Source organism: Protopterus annectens, chromosome 13.part0 (genome assembly GCF_019279795.1).
Source record: "Protopterus annectens isolate FY-2018-M chromosome 13.part0, PAN1.0, whole genome shotgun sequence".
Taxonomy (NCBI): domain Eukaryota; kingdom Metazoa; phylum Chordata; order Ceratodontiformes; family Protopteridae; genus Protopterus; species Protopterus annectens.
In genome coordinates, this window is record NC_056747.1 from 196,809,118 (window position 1) to 196,836,153 (window position 27,036).

The 27,036-nt window shown below is 45.2% G+C and overlaps 1 protein-coding gene across 1 annotated transcript in view; it reads left to right on the forward strand.

Moving 5' to 3' along the window:
- The window catches only part of LOC122787868 (histone-lysine N-methyltransferase, H3 lysine-79 specific-like), a 2,114,473-nt gene that overhangs the window by 1,053,591 nt on the left and 1,033,846 nt on the right, over positions 1-27,036 (forward strand). The window contains exon 13 of the mRNA XM_044054784.1: positions 13,471-13,563. Within this exon, the coding sequence (XP_043910719.1) occupies positions 13,471-13,563 (93 nt within the window). The remainder of the gene's footprint in view (positions 1-13,470; positions 13,564-27,036) is intronic.

Here is a 27,036-nt window from a genome sequence, read left to right on the forward strand (position 1 = left end):
TTGGTATACTATTACTTACTCCTCAGCAAATATTTGACTACATTTTATTTTTTTATCATGTTGCATGCTCCTGTAGTTAATTACTGCTGTATTTAGTATTTTATTTGTTTTTTTGTCTGTGTTATGGTGTATGGATTCAAGCACTGGGTCTATATCACATAGTCGAAGTCTTATAATTTCTAACACGTAATGTTCGAACTATTATGTTCGAAATTATAAAACTTTGACTATGGATAATAAAAATAAATAAATAAATAATAAAACAGAAAACAAAATAAACTGTTTTAAGCAGGGGGGCAAGCCTCCCTGCACCCCACACCCCTCACTACTTAAATATACCAACTCCGAGATTGCATCCCATTGAACAAAATGAAAACCTCCACTTATGGAGATTTCCATTCAGATGCGCAAACTTACAAATTTGAACTTATGGTCTCGACCGTATCAGGTTCAAACTTGTAAAAGTTCGACTACATGATAGGAACCCTTCAAGCACCACAATAAAACTGAACTTAAACCTAAACTCAGGTGTGATTACTTACTTTCAAGATGATAGCTGTCATTTCTCCATAAAGCAGGAGGTATTGATAAAGCCCCCAACACTGTATAAGTGATAAAGTTCTTTTAGTGTCTTTCAGCATAGCTGATGTGATGACTTGGAACTGAAGGCAGTGGCATATGCCTTTGTAGGACAGCGATGCTTAGGAGTTCCTTTTAAGAGGAGTTTCACCATGCTACCCTTAATTGCACTTTCAGAGGTGAGGTGCATCTTGGTGAGCAATCTGGAATGATCACTAAGAATATAAGAAATGTTCTCTATTTTAGAGGATATAGAATGTTTATTTTAATGCAGTATATACATATATGGATCCCCTTCAAAATATATATATGTGTGCATATACATATATAGTTCTACCTCAGTAGACTGAAATCCCACTTATCTGACTTTCAAAACACAGAGACAAGAAACCCGAAACTCCAGAATACCACTCGGAACACCAGATGTACACTATGGGTAAGTAACTGCTTGGCCAGCATGTTGACCTTTGCCTCTTACCTCCTCCTCTGATCTCAGAGTTGGTATATATAGCTGGGGGGGGGGGTGCAGCCCCCCCTCACACGGGTGGGTATTCTTTACTTCATGTTATTGTGTTTGCAGGGTTGGGCGAGCAGTCACTTATCCATAGTGATCTGTCGGTGTTCCGAGCATCTTTTTTTTCTCTGTGTGTCTGTGTTAACAAGAATATGTGGTTTTAGCCCTCCATTTCTTTCTTTTTTCACCTGTTGACACATATATGTAGGAAAAAGTCTTATAGGTAGGTATTAGGCTATCAGCCCAAGGGCCTAAGTAAGCCCAGCCAACAAAATTCCCTGGCTTACGCCACCCAAGAAAGTTGTTTTCCTGTGCCCCTGTCGAGCAGAGCCACAGAAGTGATCCCCTGGGTGTATTTCCTATTTCCTATCCACTCATCATGATTTTTCTTGAAGAGTGCTAATGAGGAACTTTGCTTGACATAGATGGGTAGCTTGTTCCAGAGTATTGGAAGTCTCTGGGACAGGAATCTATCTCTCCAGCATGTCCTGTTTATTGTGATGACAAGGTTTAGGTTCCTAGAGCATGTAGCTTGGAGGGATTGGGATTTCTTTAGGTGTAGCATGTCCAACAGCTCTGGGTTTGACATAGCCTTATATGTTAGGCAGAGATCACCTCGGAGTAGATATGCTATGGAGTAAAGCTGTTGTTTTTTGAGACGGTCAGTGCAGGGCATCTGTTTGAGGCCAGTAATCCTCTTTGTGAGGAACTTCTGTGGCCTTTCCAGCTGCTGCAGATGTCTTGTGAGGTACATTCCAAAAGGGGCGTTGTACTCTATAATGGGTCTAATGAGTGTCGAATAGAGGGGAACAATGACCTCTTTTTTTCCTGGATGAGAACCCTTTTGTGATGAGGTGAGCCACGTAGAAGGATTTCCTGACCACTGTGGCGATGTGATTATCAAAGGAGAGACTACTCTCCGCCTGGGTCCCAAGGTCTTATCACACATTCGGCATTAAGTAGACTGCTACCTATGTGGTAGTTCATGGGTACAGAGTTTTTACCAAAGGGGATGACAATGCATGTTTTGGCATTGAGCTTGAGGCCATGGCTCTGACACCAGGCATCTGTCTCAGTGAGGCCCTTCTGTAGGATCTTCACATCATTTGGGGACTCGACTATGGCTCCTAGTTTGCAGTCATCTGCGAACTTCGTTAGCCAAAGGCCTTCTGTGTTCTTCTGTACTTCAGAGAAGTAGATACCAAACAGGAGAGTTCCCAGGACTGAACCCTGTGGTACTCCACTTGTCACTGGTTTTAAGCCATATTTTTAGTGTGCAACATTTACAGTGTGGGTTCTGTCAGTGAGCCAGTTGGCAACCCATTTTGTGACATAGGGATTTGTACCTAGTTTAGTGATTTTAGCTATAATTCCAGAATGGAGGACGGTGTCGAAAGGCTTGGCAAGGTCAAGATAGGCTGTGTGAACCACCTTACCCTTGTCTACGGCTTTGGTGACTGCCACAAAAAGTCGATCAGGTTCAGGAGTCATGATCTGCCTTTCACAAACCCGAACTGGGTGGGGTCCAGGGTTTGGAGGTTACCAGTGTTTTTGTTTGAGTTCCATGATGATACGTTCCATGGCCTTACAGACCAGGCTTGTCAGGCTAATAGGACGATAGTTCCCAGGATCAGTGGTGGCTCCCCCTTTGTGGAGTGGGATAACTGTTGCTGTGTGCCATTCAGTGGGCACAAAGCATGACATGAGGCTATGATTGAACATGGTGCTTGGGTGGGGAGCCAGTTCGTTCTGAAGTTTGTGTAAAATGCAGCTGGGATGTTGTCCGGTCCTATGGATGCTGTGTTTTTGGCTTTAGAGAGTGCAGCTTTTACCTGTGTAGCTGTGATTACAGGGACTCTGCATTCTTCCTGTATAGATATGGGCCCTTTAGGGGGTGAGAGGGGAGTAACGTTAGCACTGAAACTATCTGCCAGGATGTTGGCAATATTAGTTGGTTCTGTAAACACAGAGCAGATCTGGGTGTTGCCATTGAGATTCTTGACATAGCTATAGAATGCTTTGTGGGTGTCCCTAGAATCAGTGGTGATTTTGTTTTCGTAGCTAGCTTTGGAGGATCTTATAAGGAATCTCAACTTCTTACTGAGGCTGACCAGGGAGCTCCTCCACTCATGGGATTTTACTCTCTTTTGCAACAGTTTCTTCCTTCTGTTGTACAGTTTGTTTATGGCAGGGGACCACCAGATTGGCTTCCTGTTTTTGGAGGATAGCGTCTTGGTTTTGTTTGTGATAGCACGATCCATGCATTCGTGTAAGTGCTTAGAGTCCATGTGTGTAGGATTCAGCAGTTGTAACTGTATTGTCCATCTGTATGGGTGTCATGAAGTTCGCCACTTCTCTCTTAAGAAGCATGAAATTGGCTTTGGAGAAAATTTTTACCGTGGCTTCCTTAATGGGGGGTGGGGGCAGGATGTGGATATCTAGGGTGATTAGCTTATAGTCAGATTTGACCAACAAGGAGTTGACTTCAGGAGTGGAACACCGGTCACTCATGTTAGTAATGACTAGGTCTAGGATATTGTTACTTCTGGTGGGGGTGTGGATAAGTTGATCCAGGGCATTGGAATTTGAGTTCCAGGAAGTGTTGAGCGAAGGAGTTGGTACATGAGTAGTTTTCCCAGTTAATGGTGGGGTAGTTGAAATTGCCCATTATTAGGGTGTTTGGTTGAACCCTAATATTTTCCAGTATATCAAGAAAAGAGGAGTGTGAATCCTAGGGCATAGTGGGGGATCTGTAGCAAGCTACAATTTGGATTGCAGTTTTGCCCAGAGTCAGTTGCACTTGGATAACCTCGGATGCATTATGCTGAGCAACTAGCCTAGAGATGTGGATATCCTTAATGAATATGGACACACCTCCACCTTTGGTGTTCCGGTCCAGGTTAGGTGGCTGAAAAGTGTGTAGAGTTTATGGTGTTGAGAGTTTTAATGATAGCGTCCTTTCACACTTGTGGTGTACATTTCTTTGGCTGTTGTCTGTATTTGTGTAACTTTAGTAACCCCTGAAGATGGCATGTCCTTGGGTTTTAAAAAATGCCTGAGGTGTAGGGATACAAGTTACCCCTCCCAGGATATACTTGTTCAGTGTGTGTATTGTTTGGGTGTTGCCCATCCCAACTCTGATTTGTAGAACTCTTCAGCCTATGTGGCTTTTGGTGCCAGAGGCATGGAAGATAAGAGGGCCAACATAGTTCTAAGAGGCATGTCACCTGCCTCTCCTGTCTGCCTATATAGTTCTTTTCTTCTGTTAAGAAACCCAAGAAGAATAAGTAGAGGGCTTGAGACTGACATCAAGAAAAAAGTTAGAGAGAAACCTGAAGAGAAACATAGAAGAGAAAGAGTCCTGTAAGTTTCTTTCAGATTCTCTTCTTGACTCTTTTTCATATCTAAGTATCATATTATCTCCTGAATCTCAGACTTCCCAGTACTGATCTCCTCCATCCTTGGCTCTGGCTTAGGATCCATCCTGTGTTTCGGGTCAGGACATTTCAAGTCCATTGATTGCAGCAAGTCTGGTTCCAAGCAGGGATCTTTCCCCATTTCTTGCCATTACGTCAGCCCCTGAGTTTTCCCAGGAGCTGCCTCCTCTTCATGTCTGAAGTTCTCTTTTTCAGGCCCAAGGAGTGTCCTTGCCTTTATCTGGAAACAAGAGCTCACATTCTGCGGCTTTCTCAAGGTCCATGAGATCTGCCAGGAGCACCAGCGATGTGTGATCTGGACCAGCTGTTGAAATCTTTTTTTGAAGACCAAGATGGATTTGGGATCATCCCCCCCCCCACCCTGGGGGGGGGGTGTCAGGGGGGAGGGGTTTTCCCCATCAGCTCTGGCATCATCTGTTCCTTCTACAGTCCTCCTTTCAGCTCCAGTGCTCATGGATCCAGTGAGCCCTAGCTTATCACTTCATTGGTGTCGACAGGTCCTCAGCCCAGTCTTCTGCCTTTACGTTATCAACTCCGATGAGCAGAAACAAGAATATTCTGGCTCCTACAGTTTGGATCCAAGTGCCTGGGGACTTTTTCAACTCTGAGATTACTGGATCTTTCCCTGCCCCTGTCCCCATGTACTCTGGCTCTAAACAGCTTGTCTCCAGACTCTGCTTTGGACACAGCACAGTTGGTGGTTGGTTTGGGGGGGGTGTCTTCTAGGTCTGAGGATCAAAGAGGTTCCCTCTCCAGCCATCCACCTCAATGTTTGTTCATTGCAGAGAGGTTGCTGCCTTTCTCTGAAATGGGAGTTTCAGTGCCAGTATCAGATTCCTCCCAGTCTCGGATTCTCACCAGGGGTCTTTAGGACAGGCCATACCACTTGGCTTCAACCAGCCCCTAGCTAGTGGCACTCCCTCAGCCCCCACCCCCAGGAAGTACACAAACCAGAGTAGGAGGAATCACTTAAACTTACCTGTGGAGTCTCTTACCAAGGATTGTGACCTCAATGAATGGGAAGAGTGTACCCAAAGTCTCCTCATGACAGCTTCTTATTTGATAATCTCTTAGAATGCGACACAGTGAGAGGGATGGTTCACCAAAGCCCCTTCCTGAAGGAGTATCTTTCTTAAGGTCTTCAGCACAAGCCCTTCTAATTTGTGTGTAGTACCCCATCTGGACACCTTTGTCAACCTGGTGTCCAGGAGGGCTTTAAGAGAACCAAATGCAATGGAGCCCATTCCATGTAAACCAGATAAGGTGTTTGCCTTTTTGGAGCAAAGGTCCTGCAGTTGATGCCATTGTGGTCTCTGCAGCCACCAAAAAAGACATCACTAATTCGATACCATAATTTCACCCCTTCCCTGAACTAGGAATCTGGGACATTGGACAGATTTGGTAAGTCCCCATATGCTTCAGCCATGTTTGTCCTTTATGCCGTGGTTTACATGGTTATACTGCAATGTGAATTTGCTTTTTAGGTGTCTGTCTGCAGCATCTTTACAGTCCCTGGCCTGTAAGTTACTGTAGACTCAGCTGTCCATGATGTTTTCTATTTCCAACGTGTCATTGAGGTTGATTTCTATTGCAGCCATTGGCATGGCCCAAGTAGCAGGCACAGGTGAGGTATTTTGCTGACGTGACTAATGTGTTTGTGTAACTTCGCAGACTGCTTTAGCACATCATTCCTTAATGCATCCTTTGATCGGTCCACTTGGTATGGACCCAAGGTTAAGGAAACCCTTACTAGGAGTGAGCAAAATGGTAAGATCTTTATCTGCCATGAGGATTCATTTGTCTACCCATCAGATGACCTTTTTCAGGAAACAGCAGGAGAAAAATGTTCTTCTGAAGGTCTCAACAGTTTTCCCAGGACATTCCTGGTAATAGGGCCCTCTGGGGCAGTGGTGTGAACTGTAGTGGGTGCTGTCCACATGGCAGGGGCAGGCCACAAAACTAAGGGTTTAAAGGTCCTTTCTCTGGTAAACCTTTCCAACACTTCTGAATGTTTGCTCGACTTCTCTACTCTGGAGGCAGTCAAGGGAGTACTTAGCTCTCCACCCAAAAGCTTGTGTGCTTGGGTGTTGAGAGTTATTATCAGAGGCTGCTGTTCCATTCCCCTTCTAAGTTCTCCAAACATGAGACAAAGGTCCTTTCCCGACATTCTACTCCATCAGCAAAGGGAGGCAGCAGCATCAATTTATTCAAAGGATTTCTTTTTCCATCTTTGTCTATCCATAGACATCACAGTCAGCTTTGAAAAATCCAACTTGGAATTCCATTCAAGCTCCAGAATTTTTCAGATTCCATCTGATACTTCCAGTCAAATTTTCAGGCTACCTGTGTCTCAATTGCGTTTTGTATGCATTCAAGCCAGTGAAGTCCTAGCTCTCCAGAGGCCACCAGCGTCATCTTTGCTCTTCTAACTAGAGCTTATGGCCACAACTGTTCCTGTGGTTCCCTTGGCCAGATTCTTCATGAGGATTCTACAGTGGACATTATCAGCTCAGTGGTCCCTGACAAAAACATTGTATGAACTTCCCTGTTTGTCTTAATCTGTTGCTGCCACATTTCTTGGTGGCTAACTCCAGTCAAGTTGTTCTAGGTCACCCCTTTGTTCTTCCGCAGTCATCACAGCCACTTCCCCACAGGTGTGGGCATTTTGAAGGGAAGGCAGCCCAAGATAGCTGTCCCCCATCGGAGATCCACCTTCGTATTAGTATCATGGAGATGAGAGCAATCCATTCAGGACTGCCTCCTTAGGAGTTGTCTTAGCTGTACAGATGGACAACATGTCTGTGGTGTGTTACATAAACAAGAGGAAACCCAGTCTTATTCCCTGTGTGGAGAGCCAAGTGGGTTTGGCAACAGACTATATCATCTAAGTGTTTTTTTGATAGGAATGCGTATTCCATGGAAGTCCAGCATTGTTTCGGTTACTCTCAGCAAGTGCATATTAATGCCACATGAGTGGTCCATCAATTCTTCATTACTGGCTCAGATTTTCAGCCATTTAGGCCATCCTTGCTGCAACCTTTTTGCCACCCCATTCAGTACCAAGTGCAGCAATTTCTTTGCATTGGTACCTCCACAGATACAGTCAGAGAGGGATGCTGTTTTGTATGCTTGGTCACCCAGTCTTCTCTATGCTTATTCCCCAGCTCCATTGATGATTATCAAGTTTTTGCAGAAAACTGCTGTTGCTGATGGAAAGAGATCCTCACTGCACCCTTTTAGCTCAAAACAGATCTGGATTCCCCTTCCTGTGGCCTCATTCAAAACAGTCTCCCTGAGTCCTGGATCTAGTTCCAGATCTGATGTCCTGCCCATCAGGTCAACCTCAACTAAAACCAAAGGCCCTTAAATTGACATCTTGGTTTCTTCAGTTCTTATGACAACATGATATCCCAGGCTTTCAAAGAGAGTAGGTGCTTAGCCTTTCTTCTCAGAAATCATCCACCCAGAAAGGTATATGGTAGCAAATGGAAGAGGTTTTCATTTTGGGCTGCTTAAAAAGGTCTTGACCCCTTTTCTTCTCCTTTGGATGCTGTTTGGAATTGTCGGCGGATTTTTTTTTTCCATTCAGGTACAAGTTACTCTGCTGTTTAAGTTCAATTGACAGCCACCTGTAACTTTAATATTGGTCGGGGCCAGCTTCCCATAGCAGGTTTGAGGTTTTTCAAAGCTTTTTTGAAGGGCATCTTTTTTGCTTAGGCCTCTGGTAAGAGATCTTGTCCATCCACACCCCAGGATCTTCCTCTTGTTCAGGTTTAACAAGGACTCCTTTTGTGAACCCTTTGCCACTAATGGTCTGAAGTTCCTTTCTTGGAAGGCATTTCTTTTGGTAATAGTAACCTTGACTAGGAGAGTGTCAGTGCTTCAAGCTTATGCTGTGTGTCTCCCTGTCTGGTGTTTTACAAAGATGGAGTTTTGTTGCAGCCTAACACACCACTACTCACTGAAAATCTCATTGATTCTGAATTCAGGTGGTGGAGACACCAGTCCAGGTCATTTCAAGGATACCTTTTGTAACCCCTCATGTTTCTCAAAGTCTGATGATTAGATGCTTCACGCTTTGCTTGAGTTGGAAGTCAAGTAGCTTGTAAGTAGTCACAGAATTATAGTAGGGGGTATGTCAGAAATTTTGGGGGGACTTTTTTCTGTTGACTGTGTAGACTGTCTGCAATTATATGGTTCTAACTTCAACTCAAGAACTCCATTTGCAAACTTCTATAACCATTCGAACCCAAGCTCTCTAAGGTACTACCTGAGCAGGTACTGTTCCAAGGTTCACAAGTGGGAACTCGACCGGCAAGTTGTCCAGAGAATAATTCAGAAATGAAAAGTTGTAGGGTGGACTTGGTTGCGTTTCTGGAACAGCTGGCAGGTCAAGAAGTTTAGCTGCAGGTACCCTTGCAAGGGAACATGGGTAATGAGTGCATCATTCACAGTCCCATGGAGTAGGGGATGACTTTATATCCTCCCATCCTTTAACCATTTCCTGCTCTTCTGGATGTTGTCACATGGTCTGAGAGAAGAAAGAATCAAGTTCTTAATAGCTGTTTGCCCAAGGTAGCCTTGTCCTTTCAGGTGGTTCTGATGAATATGGGAAGAGCCCTTAAAACTATCAACGCTTGCACTTTTCTAACTCAACAAGAGGGAACACTACTACACCCAAACTTTGAGTCTCAATCTGACAGAATGAATTATCTTATGGGGGACCACTTTCCTGTAACAGTGGTCTGTGCCTTGCATCCTGTCACCAGTAAGTCTGATTTGGCATAACAGAAGAGAGCTTCTGGAGCTGTGATATCCACATGTCCTTCAGGAGGCTTGCTTCCAGAAAATCATGGTTGTCAGAATGAGTTTCTTATTTTGGTACTAGATGGTATGATACTACTCTGTTGACAGCTCCTTGAGGTCCTTAACCTTTGTCCTCTGTTGTTTTCTGAGAGTTTAATTTTATTGCTTGTTAAAACCTATTGTTAGCCTTGCTAGCCTGCTTACTTTCTTTGAGATCCACGTGTAGCTCTCAGACCTACACTTAAGATGCTTTTCTGAAAACTTTTATAGTTAATGTTTCCGAAGCAAGACCGAGTTGTGTTTGGAAAATTTTAGCAAAAGTTGCTGACACATGTTGATTTATTTATTTACTTATTTTTGAAGATTTTTTTTTTATAGTACTCATTTTATCTAGATAGTTGCCAGAATTTCAAGCAGTTATTGTTAGGAAGCTTGCAAGCTTTTCACCCAAAGGTCATGTCTGACAATTCTTGAGCCAGTAGAATCCTGCTCCTTCTTTCCTTTCTCCAACCATAAGATGATGGAGGAGCATATTCTTCATGGACTGGCTCCCGGAAGGTGGTAGTTTCCATACATTGTCAGGGCCATCAATCTGAAACAGTCAGGCAAGCTATCTGTTTCTTTTTCTTCTAACATGTTAAAAGTCTCAGTAGGCAAGCAGTCTATTTTCCAACTGGAGTAATGGTAATGGTTGCATATGATTTTGCTACATGTCTGTAGGTCATATATTCAGGTTTATTGCAGGGCTTGTTCTGTAAGAGAGGCAGTGGCACTGCCTGCTTTGCTGTGATGTCTCTTTTTACTGTTTTTGAAGTTGTGAAGCTGTGACATAATCTGCAGTCAACACCTTGGCATTGTATAAGCTGGATTGTGTTTCCAACGACAGAGATGGTTGTAGGTTCATATGTTGTTCCTAGTTTGGGTTCGTATGTATGTACTAAAGTCAAAAGTCAAAGTAAACTTTATCGATCAGGTATACACAGCAGTGCAAGCTGAATGAAATTATGTTGCTTTGGCCCCCATGTAAAATATAATAATGAACACACAGTTTGAATGACAGTAAGACTAATGTACATACAGTAATAATTAAAATATTAATGCAATAAACTGCTACAGTTGAACAGGAAGACATTATTATACCACTAGGTATTGCAAGACTATGACTTCACATTGTGATTGCTTAGAATATTGCACTTCATCAGTTGTAGTATGATATATTCTGATGTTCATATTGCACATGTATGGAGTGGTGACTCACTCCTGACTATTCCACATTCAGGAAGTTATAGCCTAAGAAATCAGGCTAACTATCAGTTACTGAAGCAATTTGCCAGAGTGATTACTATAGCTGATACTTCATAGCAAGTGGCATATTGATCTCATTATTTGTTGTCATGCCTGGCATTCAAGTTCAGTCACCCTATAGATAGAGGGAAGAAGCTCCTGTTCAGTCTAAATGTTTTGCAGTATAAGCTGCGATACAGCCTGCCCGAGGAAAGGCAGAAGTACATGCCATGGGCAGGGTGAGTGGGATCGTTGAGTAAGTTGATTAACTTCTTAGCTGTTCTTACACTAAGTCCCATGCAAATTATCCATGTGTGGGAGTGAAGAACCAATGACTTTTTCTGCTGTCCTCACTACCCTCAGGAGAGCCTTGCGGTCAGATGATTTGCAGTTACTATATCAAACTATGATGTTATTTCAGAGGATGCTCTCGATGGTCCCCTTTTGGAAGGCTTCGAGGATGGACTGAGACAGATTTGCCTTCCTAATTTTCCATAGGAAAGTGCTGAAGTTGTTGTGCCTTCTTCACTGTAATGCATTGGAGTCGCTCAACCCTGCTTGTCCTACATTCAACCATTACAACAGTGTAATGATTTTTATCCATTGCTAGAAAAGAATTGTGATGGCTGACTTACTTCTTTTACTGAAACTGTTAAAACTTTGTGTAGGGCTTGGTCAGTTACCACAACAGGTTGACACGTTAACCTTTTCCCCAGAAAAGGTCATAACTGTAGGAAGACTGTATTGTGATGGATGTAGGGGGAGTATAGCATTATAAGTCTTGACTGTCAGCCATAGAGTGAACCCTGGTGCTGACCAGTGCAATAGTATGGTGAATTTGCAAAGAGGTTGACAACTTCTGTATATTCTACTAGAGGCTGTAGACATTGTAGAAACTGACTTCACATTACTTCTAAGAATAAGATCCTCACTGGGGTCCACATTGCTGCTGGAGTACAGATTTTTATTTGCCTTCCAAATGTTTAAGTTCACACACATGCTATATATCTGTATCTATATATAGATATATATGTATGTATATATAGATATAGATGGATGTGTGTGTGTGTGTGTGTGTGTGTATATATATATATATATATATATATATATATATATATGTATGAGTGAATTCATATACATGGAACACAGCAGTCTGAGATACGATAAATATTGATGTCATTACTTTGAAAACATGTACATCAATGAGCAGCTTGTCATGCACCAAGAAATAGTCTCGGTGAACACAAAAGAAAGGAAATAAAACATTGTTTTTGCAAGGGGCCCAGCCCCCCCGTACCCTCCATCTGGGGACGGCACCCCCACACCCCTTGCTAATTATGTATACTAACTTGAGATCACACAAATGGAAGGGCATATTCCCAATCTGGGAATTGCTCAGTCTTGAACACCTATCAGCCAGCTGTTTAGTTTGTCATAAATGGTCAACTAAACAGCTTTTGACCAAACACGTACTCCAACAATAGGATGGAACCAATGTTTGTGTATTATTATTATTATTATTATTAAGCTTGCAATCCAGGGGATCATTGAGAAGTCTAGCCCAAATTCCCAGTTGTGCACACAGTAGGCAAATGAGGGCTGAGTGAACCAAGCCTGTACCACAGGAACTACAGCTCACAGCTTTAACTCTCTGTGCCAAGTGCCAGACCTAAATAATTCAACTTCCTGGTGTGGGGAATAGAGCCCACAGTCTTCTCTACCAAAGCCATGTGTGCTACCTGTTGAGCTTCTCATTTCTGTACATTGGGGACATCATAGATAGTTATTAAGCATGCAGTTCAGGAGACTATTTAGGAGCCTAGCCTGGATTCCTAGTTGCTTCTCCAAGCACTGTGACTTGTTCAAGTTGCACAGTAGACAAATGAGAGCTGAGGGAATTAAATTGTGTAACACAGGAACTGCAGCGTACAGCCTTAACCTTCTGTGCCAGCGCAATTGTTAATCCATTGAAATTCCCTGTTCTGGAATCTCACCTGGGCCATGGTGGTGAGAGTGCCAAATCCTAACCACTAAACCCTCAGAGACCATCCCCACTAAAGCACCATGGCTTAAAGGCACTGAAAAGGGAGTTGAATCCTGCCCCTTTCAGCACTAGCCTTTTGCTGTAACTAAGAAATATTTAAATCCTGCACCCTTGGCATAAGAAGCAAACTATTGAGTCAGAGGTTTAGTCCTCTGCGCTGAAATGCTCATCCCATAGGAAGTTGGTTTGTAACTGAATGCATGGCACAGGTGCTTAGTCCCCAGCTACCTGGCTGCATCTCATTCGTGCTCATTTTGCTGACGTGGAGCCAGCAGACTGCTTATGTAGTGGGCTTTAGAACTCCTGGCAACTACTGTGAAAGCAGGGACAGTTCATTATCTAGTATTGAATGTATGTCATGTAGGATCTATGTCACATTATCGCAAATTTAAAATGTCAAACATGCCGAAAACTTGAAGTTCCGTTTGAGATCGCAGTACAGTGAAGATTGGGATATTTGCCCTTTCCTCACTGTAGTGCAATCTCGGAGTTGGAATATATATTTAGCGGGGGTGGAGGGTGCAGCCCCCCACATTATGGAGTTTGAGTTTTGGCATTTTCGCTCTTTTGAGCGTTTGACATTTTACGTCTTCGATAATATAATATAGACACTGTCATGTACCTAAATTTCTTCATAATCTTATTGAATAATTGCCATTTGTGTTTGTAGATTTAACAATATGATATCATTTTACCTCTGTGTCAGTACTTCAGAAAGTAAAATTGTCCATTAAAGCACTGCAGAGTTAAGATGCTATTCTTTTTCTTATCAACAGATTTTGTTTTATTTATTTATTGTTTTTCAGGAGGATCAAGAGGCAGGAAAACGTAGGCAGCAAAAGGAAAATAAAGAAAACAAAAGCAACACATCTACTCCAACAAAAGTCCATGAAAATAAGGTAGCATCAACACGTACTTGACAAGTAATTTTTTTCATTCTGAAAGTAGAGTTTGAGGCAGTTTTCATGTGGGTCTTTGTCATTCCCTTGATTGAATATTTCATTAGCACACAGAATATCTAATCTGTGATGATCAGCCACATAAGTGCAAAGTAACCTGGACAGAAAGAAGTGATTTGTGGAGCATGGAATTGCCGGTGAAGTGGACTCGTGCACTAAAAATAATGTAGAGTAGCAGCTGACAAATGTTGTCATCGTACTGATAGAACATTGTTTGGCTTAACAGACACTGATTGTCATCTCCCATCTTTGAGTGGAGTACTGTTAGCTGCTCCTTAGTAAGCAAAGAAGAAATTACTTTTCCTTCTCAGCAAGATAATATCCAATGTTCATTTTGTGATTCACTGCTGCAGTAACCTTAGCTGTAGGAGTTGTACCCTGCTAAGGATATAGCAGCTGGCCTGCTTCCAAAACTTTCAGGGCACTTTGCATGCACTCTCACTGTTAGCTCCAGCAGAGCTGATTTTGAAATCAGATTTGGGCACCATGCACTTTAGAGTTTTCCTGCTAATGAAGAACTCTTGTCTTGTGTGTTTTCAAGGATCGACAGTCTGCTAATGCTTTTCCATTGCTGGGCAGATAAGTTCCCTTTGAGGGTAAAAAAATTCCACTTTACTTTTTCTCACAGAAGTTGTACTTTTTCTGTAAAATATTAATGTTAAAGGTTTGAAAAGGTTGTTTTATGACTTTCACGTGACTTTTAATTACTTTTAAATGGGAACATCACTTTTTTTTTTTTTTACTTTTGTGGTAAAAAGTTGTTAAAACTATTTTAAAACAACTTTTTTCTGCTAACATGTTGTTTACTTTTGGGGACTGGGATAAATGTCTAAAGTGCTTTTTACTGTTTCAAATTACCTGTTTTTGCCGACTGATTCTGCTAGGGTTACATGAGGAATCTGGCATCTTTTTCAGCTTAATCATGGAACAAGCTACCAGTTACTCAGGTATTCCTTTTTCTCCACTACAAAAAGAAGAAAATTACTAATCAGCCTTTGTCACCACTGCATCAGTCGCAGATGACTGACTCTGCTTACTGGTTCCTCACACAATTCATTTTTTCCTTGACTCCCTCTGATGTAGTCTTTACGACTGCCATAGACCGGGATTAGACATGTCCCCAGCAGCAGTTGGACTGCCCTTGGCAGGCCAGGAGTGCCACTTGTTGGCTCTGAGAGAAGGGGTAGGGAATGCAACTCTGCGTAGCCAAAATGCTCTGCTTATCCCTAGGGAAGTTTTTCTTGGCATAAGTGGTTATGTTTCTTCATTATGATCTAATACCTGATTATAACTAGGATTTTGTGTTTGAGACATGGATGTCAATAAAGTTTGTTCTTCAAGTGAGTCTTGACAACCTTGTCAAGAACACATCATTTCCTAGGCTATAATTGGGAAGACCCAGTCATAATATTTTGTAGTGTTTGTTGCTTTATTTGCTTCCATGTACTACATTATTTAGGAAGAAAAGAAAAGCATATGGTAGTAGTTTTTATTATAGCTTAAAAAACTATAAGATTCCAGTCGCTGCCATGCAGAGTGTGGCTACCCAAACTAGAGCATCAGGAAGCCAGTAGACACGTAAATGAACTTAAACACTTGGTTATTTATGTATTTATTTTACATTTGTTAACCGGGGGTGTCTGACTGAGCCGGAAAGGCCCTTTTTCAGCAGAGGCCCGGGGAGAAAAGCTCCACAAAGAAAAATTACAGACACATTTAGTTATTTAGACATGATCAGTATACACACAAATTACAAGAGACATGTTTTTACAGTGGTATGTAGCACATAAACAGTTAAAGTGGAGAGAACAAACAAAAAAATATTAATTTTAAAAATAAAGGTAATTAATATATCTGTGGTGTACAGCTGAAATTTGGAACATAGATAGAATACATACATATAGTACACAGGTACAGTACATACATTGTAGATTAGCCAGTGTTTGTGAGTAAGATTGAAAACTATTATCAAGTGCTCTAGATTTAGTATGTATATGTTATCCGCTTTCACTAGCCTGGGGAGCAATCATGGCACTGCCAACTTTGCTTGAGATGTTGCCCAATGAGGTCTTTAAAGGAGGCTTTGGATGATGTGTTTTGAATGCTAGTAGAGACAGAGTTCCAATGTGATTTATTGAGTTATGAGTGAGTTATGAATTAACTGATCTGAAGTAGGATATTCATTTGTCTGCAACCTGTGGGTTATGGATCCGATATCGGATCCGAACCGGCATGGTTTTCCAGCTATGGATCCAAGCTCTCAGCTCCTCCCCTCACCCATAATGCCCTGCTCTACCCTCATGACCTCAGATCTCGTTTGCCGCGCTGGTGACTGGATTTGGGTACATAGCTCTCAGCTAAGTGGATTTTGTTTCTTGTAAAATCAGAGAATTTTTTGGTTTTTTGAGTGATTCTGAGTGAAAGTTTAGGTTTCCCTTTCTTATAAGTGTATTTTGACTTTATTTGAGTTAAATTAAGTAATTTTTATTCCCTCCCCTCGCTGTTGCGTAGAGTGTGTGTGTAGGCCTGTGTGTCCTTTTATTTTAAGTTACTTCTGTAGCTTTAGTGTTTTATAGATTATGGCTGACCAGCCTAAATCTATTTTTTCGAAATGCTCCGAGTGTGGCCATAAGCTCTCACCGGCTGATGGCCACACTCGGTGTGTTAAGTGTCTCGGGGTTGAACACCTCACATCTGGTTGCTCCATTTGTGCAGGGTTCAACCCCAGGGCACTGAGGGAGCGGAGGTCCAAGCTGGTCTTGGCGGGTCTTTTACCGCCAGACTCGGCTCCAGCCTCCGCTCCTTCGGGGACTACTGTGGCTACAGTTGTTCCCCCTGTGGCACCCCCTCCTGCTCCTGGGACTCAAACTCCCGCTTCTGGAGAGGAGAGGGATGCTACTAAAAAGGACCGGAGGGAGAAGCACCACAAGCGGCGGGCCGAGACCTCTGTTTCGGCCCCGCCAGCCAAGCGGGCTTCTCCCCCGGCTCCGCTGTCGGTTCGGTCTCCTCCTTCTCGGCTCCGGTCCCCTGTGTGCTTTTCACCGGGTCCTGAGGAGGAGGAGACCCGATCTCCGTCGAGGCTATCGAGGAGGCACTCCAGCCCTACCTCAGTAGCCTCTTCGAGATCTACCCATAGCCTTTCTGATGCTGATCTGGACCGGATGATGAGAAGGTTCATCCAGGCCCAGATGCAGATGGGAGTGTCTTGCCTCCTCCGGGGAGCTCAACACCCTTTTAGCCTATTGCTCCTTCTCCGACCCGCTATCCGGGTTCGGAGCAGCTGGAGCCGAGCAGCTTCGGAGCCGGGGTGGGTCGGCGCCGATAGTACTGGTACCGGATCCGACCCTGCCCTCGAGTGCGTCGGACCCGATCTCGGAGCCTGGATCCGAGCCGGATCCGGGGATCAGTGCTCCTTCGGCGCCGTCTGTGTCGGAGCGCACTGTCCCCGGATCCGAGTGCCGCGCCGGCTCCGATCCACTCTTCGGATCCGAGGGGAGCCGATTGTCGGATCCTTTGGTCGAGGTCGGCCCCTTCTGCTTTTGATGTAGTGGAGAGGGCTCTGTTGAGGGTCTCCGGACCCCGGCACTTGTTTCGGCTCCGTCCGCGCTCCTCTGCACTGGGCCAGGCTTCCACCATCCGGCCCCTGGGACAGCCCGCTTCTGTGCCCCAAGTTGCTCCTATGGAGCAAATTGCTGCTGCGAGGACTCCTCTGACAGCCCCCAGAGGAGGTCCCTCGCAAGCATACGCAAAAGGAGGCACATTGACTCCCGAGTCTCTCACAGAAGACACGGACTTGGAGGAAGGAAGGCTCCCCACGGTCACCCCGAGGATGTCTCCTTTGGAGACATCATGGAAATGCTCCGTATAAGGGTGGTCTGCCCCAAGTCTTCCTCGGACGAGTCCGTGTTCTTGGAGGCATTTGAAGCGGGCCCGTCTACCTCTTGGGTGTCCCCTGCCGACCCCTGGTGGACCTTATTACCACCAGGCGTGGAAGGAACCGGACACCGTGGAGCCAATTCCCAAAAGACCGGATAGGATCCTTAGTCCGCCATCCGACCGGACCCATTGGAGTAAGGGGCCTCCGGTAGATGCCATGTTGACGGCGGCCACAAAGAGGGAACTGGCTCAGGAGAGTCCTCAGTCCACCCACCGAGCAAGGAGTCTCGATGATGGACCGCTTGGGGAAGCGGATGTTCAGTTCGGCGACCTTCTCAGTAAGGGCGCTGAACTATTTGGCACATGTTATTCGGATGCAGCGAGATCTTATTAAGGAATACGCTGCATCCCCCCCTGAGTCCATTTCGAGGAGGACAGAGTTCTGCACTCCACCCATGGCCACTCTTAGGTCAGTTACAAATACTTCTATGCGGCTACTCTCCCATGCAACGGAGGGCGCTAGAGCTGCGGGACAGGACTGGTCACTGGGCGTCAGGCCTGGCTCCGTCACTGCGATTTTTCTGAGCCCTTCAAGGCGCTTTGCGACGCCCCTTTGATGGTTCTGCTCTGTTTGGCAAGACCGTTCGCGAGACGTTGACCCAGAGCGAAAGGACGGGAAGATGCTGTCTGCCGTCGAATCCGCTTCTCTGCACCCCAGAGGCCCTATTCTAGGAACCAAAAGGGTCAGAAGAAGATGTGGTTCCGAAGTCGCAGCAGTCCCAGCCTGCTCCGGACAACCAGTCCTTCCGTGGCAGAGGAGGACAGGGAGGACGCCGCCCTAGAGGCAGAGGGGCTCCCAGAAACTTCGGGTCCAGGGAACCTTTCTCTGAACGGCCCGCAGCAACCCTGAGGGTTGCCCGACTGCTCTACTCTGGAGGCAGTCGGGGACGTTCGGGGCACCTAGCGGCATGGGAGTCCATAACATCGGACCGCTGGGTTCTCCAAATCATATCCAGGGATATCGCATTCCTTTCCTTCACCTTCCAAAGTTGAAGTCCTCCCAGACGCCCCACCCGGTCAACGGGAGGCCGCTTTGGCAGAAATTGGCCATCTGCTAAAGAAAGGAGCCATCCAGCCCGTTCCCCAGACCAGATCGGATCAGGGTTCTACTCCAGATTCTTTTTAGTGCCAAAAGACGGGGAACTAAGACCAATCCTAGACCTCTCTCTCTTGAATCTGGCAGTCCCCAAAGAAAAATTCGAATGGTCACTCTGCAATCTATTCTCCCCTTCTGGGAGAAAATCACTGGATTTGCTCGATAGATCTCAGGGACGTACTACCACATCCTGATGGACAGGCGCTCCAGGAGGTTTCTCCGCTTCGGCTGGGAGCCAGTCACTACCAGTTCGGGTCCTTCCCTTTGGTCTCACCACAGCCCCAGGGTGTTCACCAAAGTACTAGCAGTGGTAGCGGCCCACCTGAGGCTTCAGGGGTGCAGGTCTTTCCCTACCTGGACGACTGGCTTCTTACCGCCCCAACAAGGCATCTACTTCTCTTGGCGAGACTCCTTTCTCCATCTTGCTCCTTTCTGGGCATCACAATAAATACAAAAGTCCAACCTGGCCCACACAGCTCTTAGATTTTATAGGGGCCAGGCTAGACACAAGGAGTTTACGAGCCTTCCTCACTGCGGACAGAGTTCTAAATCTGCAGCTCCAGGTGCGGGCCATTCTCCATTCAAGTTCTGTTCCAGCGGAGTTGGTCCTGAGGGCCCTAGGGTCCATGGCTTGCTATAGCACTTCTTCCTCTTGCCAGGCTCAATATGCGCATTCTACAGTGGACGCTCTTAGTACAGTGGTCATACCTTGCTCTCCCCATGCATCATCCCATAGCGATCAGCAAGGCTTGCAAGCGCTCCCTCTTGTGGTGGCTCCACTCCCCGGATCTCCACAAAGGCCGCCCATTTTGTGCTTCTCCCCTCTCGCCACGGTGACCACGGACGCCTCCCGCCTCGGGTGGGGGCACTTTGGCGGACAGTCCAAGGCACGTGGAACGATTCAGAGACCTTACTGCATATCAATGTTCTAGAGATGAGAGCAGTGCTCTTAGCGTTGCTAGCACTTCAGGACTTTCTTCCCTTGGGAACAATTGCGATTCAATCGGACAACATGTCTGTTGTCTGGTACATCAACAAGCAAGGGGGAACAAGGTCTTACCCTCTTTGTCGAGAGGCCATGAGAGTTTGGGAATGGGCAATCTCCACCAATCGCTTTCTAATAGCAACGCACATTCCGGTCGGTCCAACATCCTAGCGGACAAGCTCAGTCGCACCATTCTGACCCCTTACGAGTGGTCTCTCAATTGTCAAGTAGCGGAACGCATATTCGCACGGTGGGGAACCCTTCATGCGATCTTTTGCTTCTCCCTCAAACACCAAGTGCGACAGTTTTTCGCTCTAATACCTCCTCCGGAGGTACCCCAAGAGACGCTCTGGTGCATGCTTGGCCACCCGGTCTTCTGTATGCCTATCCACCCTTGCCTCTGATGCTGCAAGTTCTTCAGAAAGCCTCTCGGGTGGGTTGCAGAATGATTCTCATTGCTCCATTCTGGCCTCGACAGATCTGGTTCCCCTTCCTAAGGTCTCACTCGGTGAATCCTCCTTGGATTCTAGATCCCATCCGGATCTGATATCCCATCCATCCTGCATTCCTACTCCGAACCTGGACAACCTGAAGCTGACCGCTTGGCTGCTCCAGTTCCACTCTTGATAAGGACTCGGTATTTCTTCACCTGTAAAGGCTATTTTGGTGGCGGCTCATAAACCATCCACTAGAAAGGTTTACAAGCAAATGGAAAGCGTTTCTCTGTGTGGGCGGAGCGGCAAGGCCTGAATCCCTTCACGGTTCCTCTCCCTTTAGTGCTTGACTTTCTAACCACTCTCTTTAACGATGGTGCCAGCAGTTCCACAGTCAAAGTTCAACTGGCGGCAATTTCTCACTATCACATTGGCCATGACTCTAATCCTCTTATGTCAGCCAAATTGTGTAAAATTTTTCTTAAAGGTACTTTTCTTCTCAGGCCCCCTATAAAACAAGCAGTTCCTCCTTGGGACCTTTCTTTGGTCCTACAGGCCTTGACCGCTCCTCCTTTCGAGCTAGCGGCTACGGTGGATCTCAAATTCTTGTCCTACAAGACAGCCTTTTTGGTAGCCATTACATCAGCCAAGAGAGTTTCTGAACTTCAAGCTTTATCAGCTAAACCTCCTTACTTGGTATTTCATCCGGACCGTGTCTCCCTCAGGACCAACCCGTCCTTTCTTCCTAAAATCGCTTCTGAAGCAAACATCAATCAATCCATTAACCTCCTGTTTTCTTCCTAAATATGAAAACAAAGGTGAATATAAGCTACATTCACTAGATGTTCACAGGCAACTTAGATTTTATCTGAACAGGACAGCTGGTCATAGGCAATCCGACCAGCTGTTTATTTCCTTTGCAAAATTCAATTTGGGCAAGCCAATCTCTAAAGTTTCTCTGTCCCGCTGGATTTCACAGTGCATTTTATTGGCTTATCAAGCTTCAGGAAGGCCCGCACCGGAGGGTGTTCATGCCCATTCAACCCGGTCAGTATCTACCTCGGCAGCCTTCAAGGCTAGGATTCCTCTAGATGATATTTGTGCAGCAGCCACGTGGGCTTAATCTCATCGTTTATTTCCCACTATAAGTTGGATCTTGCATCTAGGGTAGAGCATCCTTTGGCTCAGCGGTGCTCCGGAATATCCTTCCATGATGGCCGCCCAAGATTCAGGTAGCTGGGGACTCTGTCCCACAGGTTGCAGACAAATGAATATCCTACTTCAGATTTAGAAGTTATGTACTCACCATAACGTTCCATCTGAGTAAGTGTATTCATTTGTCTGCAACCATCCCGCCCTCCTATCCCCCTGGCCTTTCAGTTTCCTGCATATTCCTTGTTACCCTTTTTAGGGTATTGTTGCTTTGGCAAACTCGATCTGAGGTCATGAGGGTAGAGCAGGGCATTATGGGTGAGGGGAGGAGCTGAGAGCTTGGATCCATAGCTGGAAAACCATGCCGGTTCGGATCCGATATCGGATCCATAACCCACAGGTTGCAGACAAATGAATACACCTACTCAGATGGAACGTTATGGTGAGTACATAACTTCTAATTTCCTGCCACTCTTCTCTTGTAGCCGCTGAGCACAAGCTTAGTGCTTAACAGTGCTGAAGATGTGGGTAACAGTTACTCTGGTAATGTCGCTCTTCATTTTATTCTTGACATATGAGCTTGATTCCAAGCATTGCAAACAACTCGGCCATTACTAAAGCCTGCGAGAACCAAAAACTCTCAAGCTTAAGCCCTACCCTGAATGCTCCTTTCCAAAATACCTCAGATCTCATTTACCATTTCCAGTAATAGACGCTTCGCCAATAGCTCTTCAGCGAAGTAATCTTTTTTTCTCTTATATTTCTACTAGGTATTGCATTTAGATTTTTCCTTCCATTAATAATTACTGTTGTTTTCTCTTGTAGCCTACCATTTTCTGATAGCGTCTTACTTTCTGTGAGTTTCTTTAATATTTCGGTGTTTTACTTCAACTACCATTGTTGGTAGTTTCCTGTCCGTACCTTAACTATCATAGCTGATAGTTTTTCTTTTATACCTCCTGGTGTTCTCTACTACCATAGTTGGTAGCCTATCCTCGTTTTCCCTTTCTTTCTAAAAAGAATGTACTATTCTTATATTGTTTCTATTCTTTAAGTACATATTGTGTGCTTGTGTGTGGGTGTGTTTGTGTGCTGTGTATCATGGCTGATAAAGGCAAAGACGCTTCTGGCTTTAAGAAATTCCTCAAATGTGCTTGAAAACTGACAAATTCTAATGGGCAATTCTCTGTGTTTACTGCCTGGGCCCAGTGCACTTACAGGAAGATTGCTGTGTCTGCCACAGCTTCAGCCACCGGGCCCTGGTTGAAAGAAAAAAATAAGTTCATTTTGAAGGGATGATAAAGTCTGACTTTGAGGAGGCCATCTCTGGTCATGAGACAGAAAGTAAAACTGATGATGTTATGTTCTATCTCGCTATAATTCTTGCTCATTGGCTGGGTTCGGAACCGAGTATCGGTTCTGACTCGGCCTAATACAAAAGCTTGAGAGCTTCCACTGGCTCAAGGCTAACCCCTATCCCGTGATGCATAGGGTAGAATAACTAGATCTCGTTTGCCGCTTAAGCGACCGGGATGTCTTCTGGCTGGCTCATTGGCTAAGTAGTTTAAAATGATCTTTTTCAGCAATTTCTCTGAAAAAAAACTACTCTTTATCGTGTGGGATAGTGTATAGTTATCCCTTTTTGTCGTTTTCTGGTTTGTTTTCCCTTTTGTTCTTGTTGCGAGACCCGTTTAAGTTAGAGAGCTCTCAGCGGCCCGTTTAATTTAGAGGGCCACTCCCCTAACCCGCGTATGTTGTCCGTTTCTTACTTAGGAGAATCCTTTTAAGTTGGAGGATTCTTCATTAGCTTCAGTTAGTTTTTTGATAGACTCGTTGTTGTTAGTTTAGTGTACTGGTGTGTTTTAGAATAGTTGGCTAAGCCCTTCTTTTTTGGCGGTTTATGGCCTTTTTCAAAGCATTGAAGTTAATTTGCATATATATATTTTTTTCTTGTGTGGCGTTATCGTAGTTGGGCTCCGTTTTGTGTTAGAGATGTTTTTTGGTGTTCCTATACTCTTTACCTGACTCGAGTGGTAGTTTAGACTAGACTAGTTTTAGTGCATATTTTGTGGTAGTTAATTCTTGGATATAAACATGTCTAAAGAAAAAGAACAAAAAGAACCTAGGTAATCAGGATTCAAAAAGTGTGGTCAGTGTACTCAAAAAATGTCTCTCATGGATGGACACACTAGCTGGGTGTATTGTCTTGGTGCCATCCATTTGCAAGACCCCTGTACAATTTGTCATGGCTTTAGTAGCAGGGTTCTCCAGGAATGTAGAAATAAGTTAATGCTCAGAGGCTTATTGAAAGGTCCTTTCCAGGAATCATTAGAGGTTCTCAGAGCTCCAAACCTAATTCTCTCTCTACTTCTCACACTAAATTGTCCAAAAGATCTGCCATTGCGACTCCAGCTTTGGAGCCACCTAAAGTATTGCTTCAGAACCAAGGGCTCTTGGCTCCAACAGCTTTAAGTCAACCTCTTCTTCGTATCCACGGAGCCTGTAGAGTTACCGATTAGGAGACTGTCTCCAGTCTTGGAGCAAGTCACTCCAACATTGATATCACCCATTCTGGAGAAGGCTAGATCTCCTTCCTTATTTTCCTGTTCCTCCAGTAGCTTAACTGATGATGTGGAGTGGGTGGTGAAGAGATTGCTTCAAACACTGGCACTGGCAAAAATTTTTATCATCTCTGACCCCAAAGGAATCAGGACTATCCAAGGCACCATCTCCCATTCCTCCTCCGACCCTGATTGTGGTTTCGGAGCCAGAGATTATGGGTCTGATAGTAGTGGAACCGTCGAAACCGGGACGTCCTTTAGGATAGTCTGTTCCGGCATCTGCTCCGACTTCTTTGGGCTCATTGGATTTCAAAGAGTCTGGGAGCCGACGCTCACCTGTCGGGTTTGGTGAGGGGAGTCTGCATGGACAGATGTCCAATCCAACTCTACCCCTTGGTGCCTCGGCAAGGTTGAGGTTGGCTCCTACATCAGCTTCGGAGCCACCCGTTCTGCCTCAGAGCCAATCCTTTGCCTCTCCGGAGCGGGGGATTTCTTTGGATTGGAGAGAGGGGGCTTGTGAGCTGATGGAGAGAGTTCTGTCACCCCAGACAGCTCCACTCTCGGGCCCAGTTTCTCTTCCCTCCCAGGTGCCAGTGTTGGTTTCATAACTTCCTCTCAGGCGTAGAAACCCGGAGCCTCAGGAAGCTGCTGTGGGTGGCATCGTCTTCTCCAAAACTTCACCAGAGTATCCCTCTGAAGAAGTCCCTCAGAAGAGACTGTGCAAAAGAAAGCACATAGTCTCCCCTGAGTCTGTCAAGTCAGATACCAATCTGGATGATTCAGAAGGGTCCCCATGGTCCCCCTGTGAGGCTATCTCTTTTGCTGACGTTCTTGAGATCCTGAAACAGAGGGGTGACTGGAAGCCCACCAACCCTTCAGAGGACGAATCGGTATACCTAGAGGCTTTTAGGTCTCGCTCTTCCACCTCCTGGGTGTCTCCCCTTTATGACCAGTTGATGAAGGTGATCTCTCATAAGGCCTGGACTTCCCTTGATACAATGAAGCCTGTTCTGCGGAGGCCCAATAAGTTTTTCACTGTTCCCGCTGAGAGAGAGTTTCTAACCAAAGGCGTCCCTGTAGATGCGATGGTGGTGGTGGCCACCAAGGAGTTATCAGAGAACTCCTCATGTGTTCATCCTTCTAATAAAGAGTCATGGACTATGAACAGATATGGAAAGCGTGCTTTTTCATCAGTGGCCTTTACTCTGTGGTCACTGAATTACTTGGCCCATTTTACAAGGCTTCAAAGGGATCTCCTCAAAGAGCTAGGAGATGCCCTTCAGGGTACTGTAGCTTCGGGGATCACAGATGAAGTTTCCTCATAGCTCTCCACCCTCAACTCAGTTGTTAACTCCTCCATGAGATTGATTTTGTATGCAGCTGATGGAGTGAGCAGAGCAGCAGCTGTGGGAATTTCCTTTTGGAGACATTCCTGGATTCGTTTATGCAATTTAGCTAAACCCTTCGCCTTCCTTCACCAGTGCCCCATTTGATGGTTCATCCCTCTTTGGACCAAAGATGAAAGAAACTTTGACCAGGTGCGAATAGTAAAGGAAAACCTTGTCTGCCGTTGGAGTCTGTTTTTCTGCCTTATCCCAAAGGTCACAAAGGTGGAAAGATGTGGTTCTGCAAGTTCCAAAACATTTTTTCCGATGCACGTGGTGAAACTTCCCCCAGAGGCAGAGGGGGAAGTAACAATGGAAGACACTGACCTCATGGCAGAGGGGGGTCCGCCAAATCAGGGTGACATTGATACATTCTCTGGCAGGCTCGCCTGCTCTTCTGTGGAGGCAGTCTGGGGACGCTTATCACTGTACCCAAATGCCTGGCTGGAAATCACTCAAGACAAATGGATACAGACAGTCATATCCAGAGGTTATTACATTCCCTTTTCCACTCCCCCGCCTGTAAATCAGTCCATTCCAGACACCCCACCCTGTCAGAGGGATGAGGCAACTTCAGAGATACACAAGTTGCTATAAAAAAAACTCATCCAAGAGGTCCCCGCAGACCAGATTGGATCCGGAACTTACTCAAGGTTCTTTTTAGTTCCAAAAAAGACAGGGGACTGGAGACCAATTTTGGGTCTCAGCAGATTGAACGGATCTGTAAAAAAATCAAAGTTCCGGATGGGGACACTGCAGTCTGTATTCCCCTTTCTCAGGAAGGACGATTGGATGTGCTCGATAGATCTCCAGGACGTGTACTACCATATGAAATTGGTCAGGCGATCCAGGAGACATGCTTTCGGCTGGGAGCCAGTCATTACCAATTTCGAGCCCTGCCCTTTGGTTTCACTACAGCCCTCAAGAGTGTTCAAGTGCAGGCAGTGGCTATGGCTCACTTGAGACATCTAGGATTCCATGTGTTTCCATACCTAGATGACTGGCTCCTGACCGCCACCACCAAGCATCTACTACTGCAAGCGAGGGACAAAACAATACTACTTTGCGCCAAGCTAGGCATTACAATAAATTTCAAAAAGTCTGCCTTGTTGCCCTCCCAGCATATTACTTTCTTATGCACAGAATTGGATTCAACAGAAATGGCAAGACTTACTCCCGAGAGAATTCAGTCCCTTCACCGTCAAATCAGGACCTTGATGTCAAAAAGAAAGGTTCAAGCGAGATATGTGTTACAGGTTCTGGGCACCATGGCTGTGGCAATTCTTCCAGTTCCACTAGCACAGCTGCACATGAGGGTCCTATGGTGGTTACTCTTTGCCCAATGATCCATGCAAGATCTACCTCTGTCATATCAGATAATCATTATGGATTCATGCAAGAAAGATCTTCTCTGGTGGCTGCAAACGAAACAGTTGCCCTTGGGACGCCCGTTTGTATTTCCGTAACCGACGGCAGTACTGACCACGGACTCTTCCCAGATCGGTGAGGGGGGTAGACATCTGGGAATAACTGTCCAAGGCTTATGGCAAGAACATGAGAACCACTTGCACATCAGTGTCCCAGAGATGACAGCAGTGTTGCATGCGTTGTAGGCATTTCAGGACTCTCTTCCGATAGGAACTATTGCAGTTCAGACAGACAACATGTCAGTAGTGTGGTACATAAACAAGCAGGGAGGAATCAAATCGTATCCCCTATGTCGAGAGGCACAACGGGTATGACAATGGGTTGTCACTTTTCAACATTTTCTGATAGCAACACATATCCCAGTAAATCCAGCGTGATAGTGGACAAACTCAGCAGAGTGATTTTGTTGCCTCATGAGTGGTCCCTGAAGCTAGAA